Source organism: Crinia signifera, chromosome 7, assembly GCF_055691185.1.
Source record: "Crinia signifera chromosome 7, ASM5569118v1, whole genome shotgun sequence".
NCBI classification, from domain to species: Eukaryota; Metazoa; Chordata; class Amphibia; order Anura; family Myobatrachidae; genus Crinia; species Crinia signifera.
In genome coordinates this window covers 160,978,885-160,997,334 of record NC_139223.1, presented here as the reverse complement: position 1 = coordinate 160,997,334, position 18,450 = coordinate 160,978,885, and the positions used below count along the sequence as shown (strand labels likewise).

The following is an 18,450-nucleotide window of genomic DNA, read 5'->3' as shown; positions in this document are numbered from 1 at the left end:
GGGGCAGTACGGATGGTGTAATGGTTAGCATTACTGCCTCACAGTGCTGAGGTCATGGGTTCTATCCCCACCATGTGTTATATATACGGGGCAGTACGGACGGTGTAATGGTTACATGACTGCCTCATAGTGCTGAGGTAACTGGTAATAATACTGTACTTTCTGATCTGGACCAGCCGGTGCCAACAACAAATTGGGAGAGCGCTGTGCAAAATAGTAAGATTTATAAAAAAAAAACAATTACTTTCAATTTAGACAGTGGCCAACAACACAGACAAGACAAACATACATAAAAATATATTATATGTATATTTCTCATTCAGTGTGCAATAGGGATACAAACTGTTTTTCTTTCCTAACCAGATTTACCCCTCCCTGTTGGCACCTGAATGACAGACCTCTGATTGAGCAGCTTACCAATAAAAATGTTATACATAAAAATAGAGCTTTTGCTCAAATTGGTTACTTGCCCCCAGATAGGAAGTTAGTATGCATGCAAGTCCGTCCAATTGGTTAGTATAACTTGTAAATCCCCCACCTATGTGCACATATTAGTGGTAATGGTTTTACTTGGTTATAAGCTTACATCAAGCCTTGTTAGGTAAACTTTTTTGGGGGGAGTCCGGCATTCACTACCTGGTGGGTGCCCCGACCGCTGGTGCAGTCCGTATTGTGCGGTCTTATCCGAGTCCAAACCTCACCAGTAGGAGTCCTGCGTGTCTGTCGGCCCAGTCTCAATCCCCAGTGTCCTCTACGCGCTTCTTAGCCTGTGCAGCGTTCTGCGGCTTCCTCAGGAGAAACGCGTAGAGGACACTGGGGATTGAGACTGGGCCGACAGACACGCAGGACTCCTACTGGTGAGGTTTGGACTCGGATAAGACCGCACAATACGGATAATTTATTATAGCGTGATTTTGATCAATAGAACCAATCAGATTCCATCTATCATTTTCTCGGAGGCTATAGAGAAATAATAGACTGCATCGGATTGGTTACTATGGGCAACATCATATGTGGAGAGTGTAAACCCATGTTGGCGGGCACCATGGACAGCTCTCACCCCGCGGGTGATCTCACAGATGCATATGTAATACCGGTGCCTCCGCGCACCGCATTACTACCATCAGCTCATTAATTTGTTATGAAAAGAACAATTTAAGAAAGTGAGGCGGCGGCATCACTACGCTTCCCCTCAGCACTTTGTCCGTCCATATGGGACGTCTGCGTTCTGCTGAACAAGTAATCCCAAACATTAACCCCTCCAGTGCCGCTGCCTTCCTGTGCAGATGCAATCCCCGGTGAGGTGTCAGCCCACGTGCCAAGGAAACGGTTAATGTGAAATCGGGACCTTTTATTCTTTATTCTGTGCAGCGGAGAAACATCTGGACGTATTAATCTGCCGCGGAGCTGGTAGCTTTACCCTGTGGACTTACACAGGCGAGATTTATTGCTTCACAAGGCAGAAAAACACTAATGTTGTTACGCTGGCATCGCCGAGCTGCACCTGCCTATACCATCTGCGTGACCTGATGGTGCAGGGTCCCTGTGCCCAGCATGGCCGACCTTCACGTCTCATCAAGGTAATTGTCAGGTGAGGGACGGCAGCTTTGTTCATCTGGAAGACGTGAAATTGTTACCATTACCAATGACCGGCTGCACCACCATCCGCCGCGTTCTGCTACGCTTTCATCGTCAACGCACAAGAGAGCAAACGGCAGCACATGCAGCACTGCACACTGCCAGCAGCCCACAGGATGCAGCACATGCAGCGCTGCACACTGCCAGCAGCCCACAGGACGCAGCACATGCAGCGCTGCACACTGCCAGCAGCCCACAGGATGCAGCACATGCAGCGCTGCACACTGCCAGCAGCACACAGGATGCAGCACATGCAGCGCTGCACACTGCCAGCAGCCCATAGGATGCAGCGCTGCCCTCTGACAGCAGCCCACAGGACGCAGCACATGCAGCGCTGCACACTGCCAGCAGCCCACAGGACGCAGCACATGCAGCGCTGCATACTGCCAGCAGCACACAGGATGCAGCACATGCAGCGCTGCACACTGCCAGCAGCCCACAGGATGCAGCACATGCAGCGCTGCACACTGCCAGCAGCACACAGGATGCAGCACATGCAGCGCTGCACACTGCCAGCAGCACACAGGACGCAGCACATGCAGCGCTGCACACTGCCAGCAGCACACAGGACGCAGCACATGCAGCACTGCCAGCAGCACACCGGATGCAGCACATGCAGCGCTGCACTCTGCCAGCCACACACAGGACGCAGCACATGCAGCACTGCACACTGCCAGCAGCACACAGGACGCAGCGCTGCACACTGCCAGCAGCACACAGGACGCAGCACATGCAGCACTGCACACTGCCAGCAGCACATAGGACGCAGCACATGCAGCGCTGCACTCTGCCAGCAGGATGCGGCACATGCAGCACTGCCAGCTGCACACAGGCTGCCGCACATGCAGCGCTGCACACTGCCAGCAGCACACAGGACGCAGCACATGCAGCGCTGCACACTGCCAGCAGCACAGGATGCAGCACATGCAGCGCTGCACACTGCCAGCAGCACACAGGACGCAGCACTGCACACTGTCAGCAGCACACAGGACGCAGCACATGCAGCACTGCCAGCAGCACACAGGACGCAGCACATGCAGCGCTGCACACTGCCAGCAGCACACAGGACACAACACTGCACACTGTCAGCAGCACACAGGACGTTCTCATTGTGCTGCAAATTAAAATTGAGTGATTTCTCCTTCTCTGCCCAGTGATTACAAGAGTGACTCGGCGGTTGCTAGTAGCGATGGGCGCCGACGTCATGAGCCGACCTCGAGCAGGCAGAGGAACCCAAGACCTCAGCGCTGTGCGGCAGCAATGCTAACCATTACACCATCCATGCTGCCCATCAAGTGTCTGACTAGGGAGGAGCACAGGACAGGTCACAGTCCCATCAGTGTATATATTATGGCCTTATAGAGAGAGTGCGCAATATGCTAGTTCTATCGGACGGTCGATATTCTGACTCACTGAGCCCGGAGTTACCGTATATACCTCCCTGATGCCACAGACACTGCACATCGCTACATTTTATTATTATTATTATTATTATTATTATTATTATATGAAGCATAATGGAGGTCACACATCTCTGGGATCAATACGGTGGCAGGAAGGCACAGGCAGCAGCTCCGAGGGTAGGGGGGGGGGCTCCGTATGTGTACTGGACTCGCAGAATCAGGAATTCATTGTGCGCTAAGTGTTCCCTGACCCATAATAAATAAATTTAGACGGGTTCAGGGAGAACGTACCGGGGAATGTTAATGCTGGGCCACTATTTACTCAGCCCAGGCCGGTTTGGTGATGGTTCTCCAGGCCTGACCCTTTCCCAAAGTGTCATTTATCGTCCCGTTATTAAACGTCAGCGTAATTCTCGGTTCCTCTCCAGCACTATTCTGGGGATAAATATCCAATTTTGCTGAATCATTTTCCTGCTGAAAAATGCTGAAACAGGAGAGTGCGAGGAGCTGATGCAGTCAGCAGAACTGTGCAGCAGCGAAAGAGGAGGAGCGGATCCTGTTCTCCTGCTCGGATTCCAGAACCCTGCTAATTAGGACACTATGGACCCATGTCGGACCCAGCAGCAGAGGGATTATTTGCTGAATCGTACATATAAATAAATAAATAAGCTGCGCACATCTTACATTGAAAAAAAACAGGTGTAACAAACATAATTACCATAGTGCTAATTTAGTATCCAACTCGCTGCAAGTTGCAAAGGTAGTTACTAAGGGGGTGATTCAGGTTGGTTTGCAAGAGCAAACTCCTTCTTTAATGGACAAAACCATGTGCACTGTAGGTGGGGCAGATGTAACATGTGCAGAGAGTTACATTTGGATGAGGTGTGTTTCAGTGTAAGAATAAAGCAGTCAGTATTTACTCTGCACAGACACAAAATAACTCACCCAAATCTAACTCTCTCTGCACATGTTACATCTGCCCCCCTGCAGTGCAGCATGGTTTGGGACATTAAAGAAGGAGTTTGCTTTTGCAAACCAACCTGAATAACCCCTTAAATCCCAGATTCAACATTGCTCCGATGCGAAGACAGCGGATCCAAAGATCACCTGTACCTGTGATCCCCATCACCTCTACTTCCGTGACAGTAAATATTAGCACTGCCGAATCCGACTCACCAGGGCTAGTGCACATGCGTGTAAGGGTGATCACACATGCACACAAAGAACGCAGCAGCCAACACCGGTGTTAAACATCAAAGTAATTCCTACCCACTGACACCCTTCCACATCTATAAGACTATGTACTAACAGGTTCTAATGCAGATCATAAAGATGGGACTGCATTCATTTGAGTTGCTGTGACATCATAACGGTGTATAAACCAATCAGCAAAGTACTTTTCTTCAAGGCAAGTTTGCCAGGCTGCCGACCTGACAATTTGTGGCACCGCAGTGAAATAAAACATGGCAGGCTTATTTGTGGCTTATAAACGGTCACATTTATGTAATATTGTGCACAGTAACAGCCGGTATCATTGTGTATCATTGTGTAATTGTGGCTTTACTTGCTCTTTAAGTTTGAGAGCGGTTTTATTTCCCCCTAATTAATGACAGCGACTGACTGTTTTGGGTATATAATAATGTTCTCCCAGGAGTCATTGGTTGGGGTACTAGTAGTCTATGCGCGGAGTTACCGGGAGGCCACTGACATATGCTCACATACTGTAGCAGATTCATTACAAATGACCTTTACTAATGTATTAAAAAACTTACTTGTTCAGTGAAAGGTCTAAGATAAACTTGGAACCAAAAGCCTCTATCTGGAAACTGGCCTGGGCAAGATGCACCGCCTGCGAGAGAAGAAGACACAGTAATTATTATCATACGAATGGTGTGCGCCGCTAGGGTGAGGGGGGTTAGGGTGCTATGTACAGTATATTACATATAAAAGACTATATACCACTCAGCCACCAGACTGGGCCCTGTATAGCACAACACAACTCTGCATACATTGTCCTTGAACAGCTCTTGTTTATTGAGTTGCCAGCAGAGCTGACACTTCTGTAGGGGCCCTGTGTCTATGGATGGCTGCCCTGTGTCCCGTGAGCTTTGATATGATAGTGCTGCTCCCTTCTCCAGGACACCAGACAGAGTACAGCGAGGGAAAGACTTAGATTATCGCGATGGGACTCAAGTTGCAAAGTTCAAAGCATGAGATAGGTCAAAGCCAGCAGCTCTCAGGTTCCCCGCTGGTGGCGCAGCGCCTAGAAAGGAAGATTACTTACGTTACCTGGCGCCGCCGAGAATGTTTCCAAATTACAAATGAAGACATTTTATTATCACACATCGCATCAAAACGTCAGTCACCGCGGCTGTGTAACTAGTGGTAGCCGCCCAGGGCCGGGCACGGACAAGAAAGGATGGAAAGGGGGAACTGAATCACTTTATGTATTTACAGTGTATATATATAGTGTTCCCGCTAGGCTGTTTTAGCGGGGCGCTGTGCCCTGCCCGATTTTTAAAGGACAAAATGTGCCCTGCCCCTCTAGCAGCGCCACACTAAATCAGCCTGCAGTCTGTCCCGCCAGAGTGCCCGGGCCGTCGCATAGCTGAAGGGGGCTTGCCCAGCCATGGCTACGTCCCGGCAGCTCAGTGACGTAGTCATGGCCGGGCAAGCCCCCTTCAGCGCGCCTCCTGTAGTGACGCGGCGGCCCGGGCACGCCTCCTGTAGTGACGCGGCGGCCCGGGCACGCCTCCTGTAGTGACGCGGCGGCCCGGGCACGCCTCCTGTAGTGACGCGGCGGCCCGGGCACGCCTCCTGTAGTGACGCGGCGGCCCGGGCACGCCTCCTGTAGTGACGTCGGCGGACCAGGCACGCCCCCTCTAGTGACGTCGGCGTGCCTGGTCCGCCCCTCCAGCGCCCTGCCTCATTTGGTTCCTAGAAGGAACACTAATATAGCAGCAGTTATTGCAATAATCAATGCGGGATGTAATGAGTGCACGGATAAGAGATTTAGTAGTGTTTATTATACTAAGGGGACATTAACTAAGAGGTGTATTCTACTTCACATGTGATGTTGCTATGGGCAACCAATCAGATCCTGTCTACTATCATCTAAAGCAGGGCTGGGCAACACCGCCCCTCCAGATGTTGATGAACTACACATCCCAGCATGCCTTGCATCAGTTTGAGCATGGCCACATAGCAAAACTAATGCAAAACATCCTGGGATGTGTAGTTCATTAACATCTGGAGGGCCGGTGTTGCCCTGCCCTGGTCTAGAGGGTGCTAAGTAAATGAGAAGTAGATTCTGATTGGTTGCCCATAGCAACATCACATGTGAAGTAGAATACACCTCTAGTAAATGTCTCCCTTGGTATAATAAACACTACTAAACCTCTTATCCATGCACTCATTACATCCCGCATTGATTATTGTAATAGCCTCCTAACTGGTCTTCCCAAGAACAGACTCTCCCCACTGCAACCCATTGTAAGTGCAGCTGCGAGGCTGATCTTCCTAGCCAGACGTTCCTCCTATGTCTAGTGTCCGTGAGTCTCCGAAACACTGCCATCTGCTGGCAGAGAGTGAAACTACATCTCTTTCTCACACATGCACAAACACAGAAGGTAGCAGCTTTCGAAGCTTTTGCTTTGAGCGGGCTCACTACTACATATATATATATATATATATATATATATATATATATAGTTACCGGTTCGCCATTCAGAGAGGACATGGCAGGCATTTTACGGTATTTGAGCATGTACTTAATGGTATACAAGCCACAAATCCACTCACAGCAAACAAGGCTTCATATAAACATCAGCGCCCTGAGCCTCAAACTGGACAAGGTTCAAATCTCTTTCCCTGCAATCAGGCCTCTTTCCCCTGTGGCAGGTCTGAAAACCTGGACCGGAGCCGTTTGCCTGGGAGCCCGCCCGTCTCTCCCCCAGACACACATCAGAGACCCGTTTCTGGCTTTGCAGTGACCCAGGTTCTGTTACCTGGCTGTAAAACACTCTCTCTGAGGCTGGATGTCTCCTTACAGGGCAGCTGTGACCACAGAAAAACACAACCTGTACTATAATCCCTGAAAACGAGATCTCCCCACAGATTGGCTGCTGCAGACCTGAAATTGCATTAACTGGTCATCCACAGGGGTTATAAACACAATTCGCCACGATTTGCATTTTAAGCATCGAGATGACAGATAATAAATCACGATTCACGACGATATTGTTTTAAAAAAAGTGTAGGTCAGTTTTGGCTACAACGACCTGCATGTTCAGCGCCCACAAGTGACATCACTGAACAATATCAGTAACCGGTATCGATCATTGTGTAGACACTATCTCGCGTGGCCAGCGGCAGCGCCCGTCTAGTGTGCGTGGGGCTATACTCCCAATAAAATGATAATTGGTGTCACTTCAGGTTGTTGTTTTTTTCCGACTATGTCATTTTTGTAATGTAAAGTTAGAAGGTAACCAGCTCAGTGCATCAATGTCCAGTATATAATCATCCCAACATATCAGTCAGACGCAGCTCGTGTCGGCCACAATAATGTTCTGTACATCAGGAGGAACAGAGCAGCCCTGACACACTGAGAACTGCAACCAGGAATATGGGGCATCAGGAGACTGCTCACAAATGGGGCAACAAGAGACTGCTGGCTGGGGGCAACAAGAGACTGCTGGCTGGGGGCAACAAGAGACTGCTGGCGGGGGCAACAAGAGACTGCTGGCGGTGGCAATATGAGACTGCTGGCGGGGGGCAATATGAGACTGCTGGCGGGGGAAACAGGAGACTGCTCGCAAGGGAAACAGGAGACTGCTCGCAAGGGAAACAGGAGACTGCTCGCAAGGGAAACAAGAGACTGCTGGCTGGGGGCAACAAGAGACTGCTGGTGGGGGGCAACAGGAGACTGCTGGCGGGGGGCAACAGGAGACTGCTGGCGGGGGCAACAAGAGACTGCTGGCTGGGGGCAACAGGAGACTGCTGGCTGGGGGCAACAGGAGACTGCTGGCGGGGGGAAAAGGAGACTGCTGGCGGGGGAAACAGGAGACTGCTCGCAAGGGAAACAGGAGACTGCTGGCTGGGGGCAACAAGACACTGCTGGTGGGGGCAACAAGAGACTACTGACAAATGGGGCAACAAGAGACTGCTGGCAGGGGGCAACAGGAGACTGCTGGCGGTGGCAATAGGAGACTGCTGGAGGGGGCAATATGAGACTGCTGGCGGGGGGCAATATGAGACTGCTGGCGGGGGGCAACAGGAGACTGCTCGCAAGGGAAACAGGAGACTGCTCGCAAGGGAAACAGGAGACTGCTCGCAAGGGAAACAGGAGACTGCTCGCAAGGGAAACAGGAGACTGCTGGCTGGGGGCAACAAGAGACTGCTGGCTGGGGGCAACAAGAGACTGCTGGCGGGGGCAACAAGAGACTGCTGGCGGGGGCAACAAGAGACTGCTGGCGGGGGCAACAAGAGACTGCTGGCGGGGGGCAACAGGAGACTGCTGGCGGGGGCAATATGAGACTGCTGGCGGGGGCAACAAGAGACTGCTGGCGGGGGGCAACAGGAGACTGCTGGCGGGGGGCAACAGGAGACTGCTGGCTGGGGGCAACAGGAGACTGCTGGCGGGGGAAACAGGAGACTGCTGGCGGGGGAAACAGGAGACTGCTCGCAAGGGAAACAGGAGACTGCTGGCTGGGGGCAACAAGACACTGCTGGCGGGGGCAACAAGAGACTACTGACAAATGGGGCAACAAGAGACTACTGACAAATGGGGCAACAAGAGACTGCTGGCTGGGGGCAACAAGAGACTGCTGGCTGGGGGCAACAAGAGACTGCTGGCGGGGGCAATATGAGACTGCTGGCGAGGGGCAACAGGAGACTGCTGGTGGGGGCAACAGGAGACTGCTGGCGGGGACAACAGGAGACTGCTCGCAAGGGAAACAGGAGACTGCTGGCTGGGGGCAACAAGACACTGCTGGCGGGGGCAACAAGAGACTACTGACAAATGGGGCAAAAAGAGACTGCTGGCTGGGGGCAACAGGAGACTGCTGGCTGGGGGCAACAGGAGACTGCTGGCTGGGGGCAACAGGAGACTGCTGGCGGGGGCAACAAGAGACTGCTGGCAAATGGGGCAACAGAAGACTGCTGGCAAATGGGGCAACAGAAGACTGCTGGCTGGGGGCAACAAGAGACTGCTGGCGGGGGCAACAAGAGACTGCTGGCGGGGGCAACAGGAGACTGCTGGCGGGGGGCAACAGGAGACTGCTGGCGGGGGGCAACAGGAGACTGCTGGCGGGGGGGCAACAGGAGACTGCTGGCGGGGGCAACAGGAGACTGCTGGCGGGGGCAACAGGAGACTGCTGGCGGGGGCAACAGGAGACTGCTGGCGGGGGAAACAGGAGACTGCTGGCGGGCAACAGGAGACTGCTGGCGGGGGCAACAGGAGACTGCTGGCGGGGGCAACAGGAGACTGCTGGCGGGGGCAACAGGAGACTGCTGACGGATGGGGCAACAAGAGACTGCTAGCGGGGGCAACAAGAGACTGCTGGCGGGGGCAACAAGAGACTGCTGGCGGGGGCAACAAGAGACTGCTGGTGGGGGCAACAAGAGACTGCTGGCGGGGGCAACAAGAGACTGCTGGCGGGGGAAAAAAGAGACTGCTAGCGGGGGCAAAAAGAGACTGCTAGCGGGGGCAACAAGAGACTGCTGGCGGGGGCAACAAGAGACTGCTGGCGGGGGCAACAAGAGACTGCTGATGCAGTTAATCCCCGGACACAGGCTTGGTGGCATTGTGATTGACCACACAGAAGAAGAGATGTCACCGCGTTTACCTCGTGCCATCTGGTTTGCGACAACACTGAATCAGCCGCATAGGGTCCGATTCAGACCTGCTCAATGGGCTGCAAATGTTCGGAGCCCAGCAGGTAAATGCTGCACTACAGCGCCCCACACACAAGAAGTTCTGCCCATGGCGGCATTGGTGCCCACAGGGGGGAATCCATCCGGAATAACTCACCCTCCAATGGATTTGCCCTGTTCCAACACCACAGGGAAGAGGCTGCCTCAGCGCCCTCCCGCCCAACGGACGGGCAACGCCTGCTTCTTACAGGGCGTTACGCCCCCAGACATCTGGGGCCTGTCAATCAACTCGCCATTGCTGACTTCGTTAGTAGGGGGGGGGGGGGCGGATGTGCTCTACCATGAGCATGCGCGGTCCTTCAATAATTGCTGGGGTTCTGAATGCGCAGCCCAAAGAGTGAGTCTGAATCAGGCCCACAGTTATCAAGGTGTCACAAAATAGTAAAATATACAGTATATGTGTGTGTTATATGTGTGTGTTATATGTGTGTGTAATATGTGTGTGTTATATGTGTGTGTAATATGTCTGTGTAATATGTGTGTGTTATATGTGTACATTATATGTCGTATGTGTATGCTGTATGTGTATGTTGTATGTGTATGTCATATGTGTATGCTGTATGTGTATGTTGTATGTGTATGTTATGTTGTATGTGTATGTTATATGTGTATGTTGTATGTTATATGCAGGGCTATTTTTGTGCAGGCTCCAGCAGGAACTGAGGCCCTTATTCTAGTTCACTCTTTCTGACAAAATATTTCTTAGATGGACAAAACCATATGCACTGCAGGTGAGGCAGGTGTTACTTGTGCAGAGATAATTAGATTTGGGTGGGGTTTTACACCTGCCTCACCTGCAGTGCACATGGTTTTGTCCATCTAAGAAATATTTTGTCAGAAAGAGTGAACTAGAATAATGGCCACAGTTCCTGCTGGAGCCTGCACAAAAATAGCCCTGGTTATATGTGTATGTAATATGTGTATGTAATATGTGTATGCTATGTTGTATGTTATGTGTGTATGTTGTATGTTATATGTGTATTTTATATGTGTATGCTATGTGTGTATGTTATATGTGCATGTAATATGTGTATGTAATATGTGTATGTTATATGTGTATGTTATATGTGTATGTTATGTGTGTATGTTATGTGTGTATGTTATGTGTGTATGTTGTATGTTATATGTGTATGTTATATGTGTATGTTATATGTGTATGTTATGTGTGTATGCTATGTGTGTATGCTATGTGTGTATGTTATATGTGTATGTTGTATGTTATATATGTATGTTATGTGTGAATGTTATATGTGTATGTTATATGTGTATGTTATATGTGTATGTTATGTGTGTATGCTATATGTGTATGTTATATGTGTATGTTATATGTGTATGTTATATGTGTATGTTATATGTGTATGTTATGTGTGTATGCTATGTGTGTATGTTATATGTGTATGTAATATGTGTATGTAATATGTGTATGTTATATGTGTATGCTATGTGTGTATGTTATGTGTATGTTGTATGTTATATGTGTATGTTATATGTGTATGTAATATGTGTATGTTATATGTGTATGTAATATGTGTATGTTATATGTGTATGTCATATGTGTATGTTACATGTGTATGTTACATGTGTATGTTACATGTGTATGTTACATGTGTATGTTATAGGGTTACCACCTAGTCCCTTTAATTCCGGACACATATTAATTACACAGGTTCTGTGGCTGGCTGACTTCAAGACTCCACTTCACCTGATTTTAAACTGCCACAGAACCTGTGTAATTAACATGTGTCCGGAATTAAAGGGACTAGGTGGTAACCCTAGTATGTTATATGTGTATGTTACATGTGTATGTTATATGTGTATGTTGGAGACCGTGTGCAGATGACAGTGAGTGAGACGCGCTGAAGGTCAGAGGAAGCGGATTGTGCAGCGCTAGCAGCTGAAGCCATGCGCGGGGAGACCTTCACGTTACCTTGGAATCAGACAATTCCCTGGAAATTATTTGTCAATTTAATTCATGCACAGAATTTGTCATTTGTTCTATTCCTTCCACACAGCTCCCAGTACATACACACACAGTGCCCACACTGAGACCGTCAGTACATACACACACAGCGCCCACACTGAGACCGTCAGTACATACACACACAGTGCCCACACTGAGACCATCAGTACATACATACACAGCGCCCACACTGAGACCATCAGTACATACACACACAGCGCCCACACTGAGACCGTCAGTACATACATACACACACAGCACCCACACTGAGACCGTCAGTACATACACACACAGCGCCCACACTGAGACCGTCAGTACATACACACAGAGCACCCACACTGAGACCGTCAGTACATACATACACAGCACCCACACTGAGACCATCAGTACATACATACACAGCACCCACACTGAGACCGTCAGTACATACACAGCGCCCACACTGAGACCGTCAGTACATACACAGCGCCCACACTGAGACCGTCAGTACATACACAGCACCCACACTGAGACCGTCAGTACATACACAGCACCCACACTGAGACCGTCAGTACATACACAGCGCCCACACTGAGACCGTCAGTACATACACAGCGCCCACACTGAGACCGTCAGTACATACATACACAGCACCCACACTGAGACCGTCAGTACATACATACACAGCACCCACACTGAGACCGTCAGTACATACATACACAGCACCCACACTGAGACCGTCAGTACATACATACACAGCACCCACACTGAGACCGTCAGTACAGACACACACAGCACCCACACTGAGACCGTCAGTACAGACACACACAGCACCCACACTGAGACCGTCAGTACATACATACACAGCACCCACACTGAGACCGTCAGTACATACATACACAGCACCCACACTGAGACCGTCAGTACATACACAGTGCCCACACTGAGACCGTCAGTACATACATACACAGCACCCACACTGAGACCGTCAGTACATACATACACAGCACCCACACTGAGACCGTCAGTACATACACACACAGCACCCACACTGAGACCGTCAGTACATACACACACAGCACCCACACTGAGACCGTCAGTACATACACACACAGCGCCCACACTGAGACCGTCAGTACATACATACACAGCACCCACACTGAGACCGTCAGTACATACATACACAGCACCCACACTGAGACCGTCAGTACATACATACACAGCACCCACACTGAGACCGTCAGTACATACATACACAGCACCCACACTGAGACCGTCAGTACATACACACACAGCACCCACACTGAGACCGTCAGTACATACACACACAGCACCCACACTGAGACCGTCAGTACATACACACACAGCGCCCACACTGAGACCGTCAGTACATACATACACAGCACCCACACTGAGACCGTCAGTACATACATACACAGCACCCACACTGAGACCGTCAGTACATACATACACAGCACCCACACTGAGACCGTCAGTACATACATAAACAGCACCCACACTGAGACCGTCAGTACATACACAGCACCCACACTGAGACCGTCAGTACATACACAGCACCCACACTGAGACCGTCAGTACATACATACACAGCACCCACACTGAGACCGTCAGTACATACACACACAGCACCCACACTGAGACCGTCAGTACATACACACACAGCACCCACACTGAGACCGTCAGTACAGACACACACAGCACCCACACTGAGACCGTCAGTACATACATACACAGCACCCACACTGAGACCGTCAGTACATACATACACAGCACCCACACTGAGACCGTCAGTACATACACAGTGCCCACACTGAGACCGTCAGTACATACATACACAGCACCCACACTGAGACCGTCAGTACATACATACACAGCACCCACACTGAGACCGTCAGTACATACACACACAGCACCCACACTGAGACCGTCAGTACATACACACACAGCACCCACACTGAGACCGTCAGTACATACACACACAGCGCCCACACTGAGACCGTCAGTACATACATACACAGCACCCACACTGAGACCGTCAGTACATACATACACAGCACCCACACTGAGACCGTCAGTACATACATACACAGCACCCACACTGAGACCGTCAGTACATACATAAACAGCACCCACACTGAGACCGTCAGTACATACACAGCACCCACACTGAGACCGTCAGTACATACACAGCACCCACACTGAGACCGTCAGTACATACATACACAGCACCCACACTGAGACCGTCAGTACATACACACACAGCACCCACACTGAGACCGTCAGTACATACACACACAGCACCCACACTGAGACCGTCAGTACATACATACACAGCGCCCACACTGAGACCGTCAGTACATACATACACAGCACCCACACTGAGACCGTCAGTACATACATACACAGCACCCACACTGAGACCGTCAGTACATACATACACAGCACCCACACTGAGACCGTCAGTACATACATACACAGCACCCACACTGAGACCGTCAGTACATACACAGCACCCACACTGAGACCGTCAGTACATACACAGCACCCACACTGAGACCGTCAGTACATACATACACAGCACCCACACTGAGACCGTCAGTACATACACACACAGCACCCACACTGAGACCGTCAGTACATACACACACAGCACCCACACTGAGACCGTCAGTACATACATACACAGCGCCCACACTGAGACCGTCAGTACATACATACACAGCACCCACACTGAGACCGTCAGTACATACATACACAGCACCCACACTGAGACCGTCAGTACATACACACACAGCACCCACACTGAGACCGTCAGTACATACACACACAGCACCCACACTGAGACCGTCAGTACATACACACACAGCACCCACACTGAGACCGTCAGTACATACATACACAGCACCCACACTGAGACCGTCAGTACATACATACACAGCACCCACACTGAGACCGTCAGTACATACACAGCACCCACACTGAGACCGTCAGTACATACATACACAGCACCCACACTGAGACCGTCAGTACATACACAGCACCCACACTGAGACCGTCAGTACATACATACACAGCACCCACACTGAGACCGTCAGTACATACACAGCACCCACACTGAGACCGTCAGTACATACATACACAGCACCCACACTGAGACTGTCAGTACATACATACACACACAGCACCCACACTGAGACCGTCAGTACATACATACACACACAGCACCCACACTGAGACCGTCAGTACATACATACACACACAGCACCCACACTGAGACCGTCAGTACATACATACACAGCACCCACACTGAGACCGTCAGTACATACACAGTGCCCACACTGAGACCGTCAGTACATACACAGCACCCACACTGAGACCGTCAGTACATACATACACAGCACCCACACTGAGACCGTCAGTACATACACAGCACCCACACTGAGACCGTCAGTACATACATACACAGCACCCACACTGAGACTGTCAGTACATACATACACACACAGCACCCACACTGAGACCGTCAGTACATACATACACACACAGCACCCACACTGAGACCGTCAGTACATACATACACAGCACCCACACTGAGACCGTCAGTACATACACAGTGCCCACACTGAGACCGTCAGTACATACACAGCACCCACACTGAGACCGTCAGTACATACATACACAGCACCCACACTGAGACCGTCAGTACATACATACACAGCACCCACACTGAGACCGTCAGTACATATACAGCGCCCACACTGAGACCGTCAGTACATACACAGCGCCCACACTGAGACCGTCAGTACATACACAGCGCCCACACTGAGACCGTCAGTACATACACAGCACCCACACTGAGACCGTCAGTACATACATACACAGCACCCACACTGAGACCGTCAGTACATACATACACAGCACCCACACTGAGACCGTCAGTACATACACAGCAGCCACACTGAGACCGTCAGTACATACACACACAGCGCCCCAGTTCCCTCACCTTTACCCATTGGATTACTTTTGGTGATTGATTTGACAAGCCACACTGCCTTGAGAAAGGTCCTGGACCGAAACGTCGGCAGACTCTGATAAGTACATGAAGCTGGTTGCTGACACTACTAAGAAGTCTGGTGAGTGCTGATTATATATATATATATATATATATATATATAGATATATATATATATATACATATACACATACATACATACACACACACACACACATACAACTGTTTATTCACAGCGCACAAAGTACTGTACTATGTGACCTGTGAATATTCCGTTGCTTTGGTGGTTGCCCATTCTGTTAAGCTTTGGATATTGGATGTATCTGATGGAGCACCCGTCTATTGTGGGTCCTATGGGGGGTTATTCTAGTCCATTCTTTCTGACAAAATCCTTCTTAGATGGACAAAACCATGTGCACTGCGGGTGGGGCAGATGTAACTTGTGCAGAGAGAATTAGATTTGGGTGGGGTTTTTCTTCAAAGTGAGATCTATATTGCAGTGTAAAATCATGCAGTCAGTATTTACCCTGCACAGAAACAAAATAACTCACCCAAATCTAATTCTCTCTGCACATGTTACATCTGCCCCCCTGCAGTGCACATGGTTTTGTCCATCTAAGAAGGATTTTGTCAGAAAGAATGAACTAGAATAAACCCCATTGAGAGTACGTACACCCTGGACTGTACACACACACACACACATATACTGTATATACAGTTGTGCTGATAAGTTGTAATCAGTGTGTGTGTATAAAAGGTCAGTGAGTTCTGGTCTCCTGAAAGACCCTTGCATCTTTCATCCAGTGCTGCACTAACGTGTCTGGATTCTGAGTCATGGGGAAAGCAAAAGAATTGTCAAAGGATCTGCGGGAAAAGGTAATTGAACTGTATAAAACAGGAAAGGGATATAAAAAGATATTGAAGCAATTGAGAATGGCAATCAGCAGTGTTCAAACTCTAAATAAGAAGTGGAAAATGAGGGATTCTGTGAAAACCAAATCACATTCAGGGAGACCAACAAATATTTCAGCCACAACTGCAGGAAAATTGTTCGGGATGCAAAGAAAAATCCACAAATTACTTCAGCTGAAATACAGGGCTCTGAAAAAAGTGTTGTGGTTGTTTCAAGATGCACAATAAGGAGGCATTTGAAGAAAATGGGCTGCGTGGTCGAGTCACCAGAAGAAAGCCATTACTACGCAAATGCCACAAAGCATCCTGCTTACAATACTCCAAACAGCACAGAGACAAACCACAAAACTTCTAGAACAAAGTTATTTGGAGTCATGAGACCAAAATCGAACTTTTTGGCCACAACCATAAACGTTACATTTGGAGAGGAGTCAACAAGGCCTATGAAGACAGGTACACCGTTCCTACTGTGATACATGGAGGTGGATCGCTGATGTTTTGGGGATGTGTGAGCTACAAAGGCACTGGAAACTTGGTCAAAATTTATGGCAATATAAGTGCAGCATGTGATCAGAAAATACTGGAGGACAATTTGCCCTCATCAGCCCGGAAGCTGCGCATGGGACGTACTTGGACTTCCAACATGACAATGATCGAAAACACAAGGCCAAGTCGACCTGTCATCGGCTACAGCAGAATAAAGTGAAGGTTCTGGAGTGGCCATCTCAGTCTCCTGACCTCAGTATCATGGAGCCACGCTGGGGAGATCTCCAACATGCAGTTCATGCAAGACAGCCCAAGAATTGACAGGAACTGGAGGCTTTTTGCCAAGAAGAATGAGCGGCTTTACCATCGGAGAAAATAAAGAGCCTCATCCACAACTACCACAAAAGACTTCAAGCGGTCACTGATGTTAAAGGGGGCAATACACGGTATTAAGAACTGGGGTATGTAAACTTTTGATAAGGGTCATTTGGGTAGTTTCTGTTGTCATTAGGATGTAAAAAGAGTAAACACAGATGTCTGACAATAAATGGATTCACCCAACCAATAACCATGAGTGACAGAAAAGTTTGTGAGTTATCATTCATATTCTCTGACAAATGGCCAGAAAATCACACATTCTGCTGCTAGGGCATGGAAACTTATCAGCACAACTGTGTACACACACACACACACACACACACACTTATCCTGCATTCCTTATAGCGATTAAGCAGAAGAGAATTTGAGGGGGGGGGGGGGGGGGGCTCAGAATCAGCGATATATACTGTATATCTGCAATAAGATGATGGGATGTTATCACATGATCAGGAGCCTTCTGCAGCTGCTACACAATGTCCTGTCATTGGATGACGCGTCTATAATCCGCGATAAATGATTGTAAGTAATGAGAGAGGGAGGGAAAGAGACTTCTACGTACCCCACCATGCAGTGTACCCCACCATGCAGTGTACCCCACCATGCAGTGCACCCCACCATGCAGTGCACCCCACAATGCAGTGTACCCCACCATGCAGTGCACCCCATAATGCAGTGCACCCCACAATGCAGTGCACCCCACCATGCAGTCTACCCCATAATGCAGTGTA

At 49.5% G+C, this 18,450-nt stretch overlaps 1 protein-coding gene across 6 annotated transcripts in view; it reads right to left on the bottom strand.

The window, feature by feature from the left end:
- Positions 1 to 18,450, bottom strand: part of ADAM23 (ADAM metallopeptidase domain 23) — a 211,749-nt gene that overhangs the window by 154,998 nt on the left and 38,301 nt on the right. For all 6 annotated transcript variants that reach the window (XR_014450838.1, XM_083154137.1, XM_083154138.1 and 3 more), the window contains exon 3: positions 4,814 to 4,890. Coding sequence is in view for 5 of the 6 variants with exons in the window: in XM_083154137.1 (XP_083010263.1) it covers positions 4,814 to 4,890 (77 nt within the window). In the remaining variant the exon portion in view is untranslated. The remainder of the gene's footprint in view (positions 1 to 4,813; positions 4,891 to 18,450) is intronic.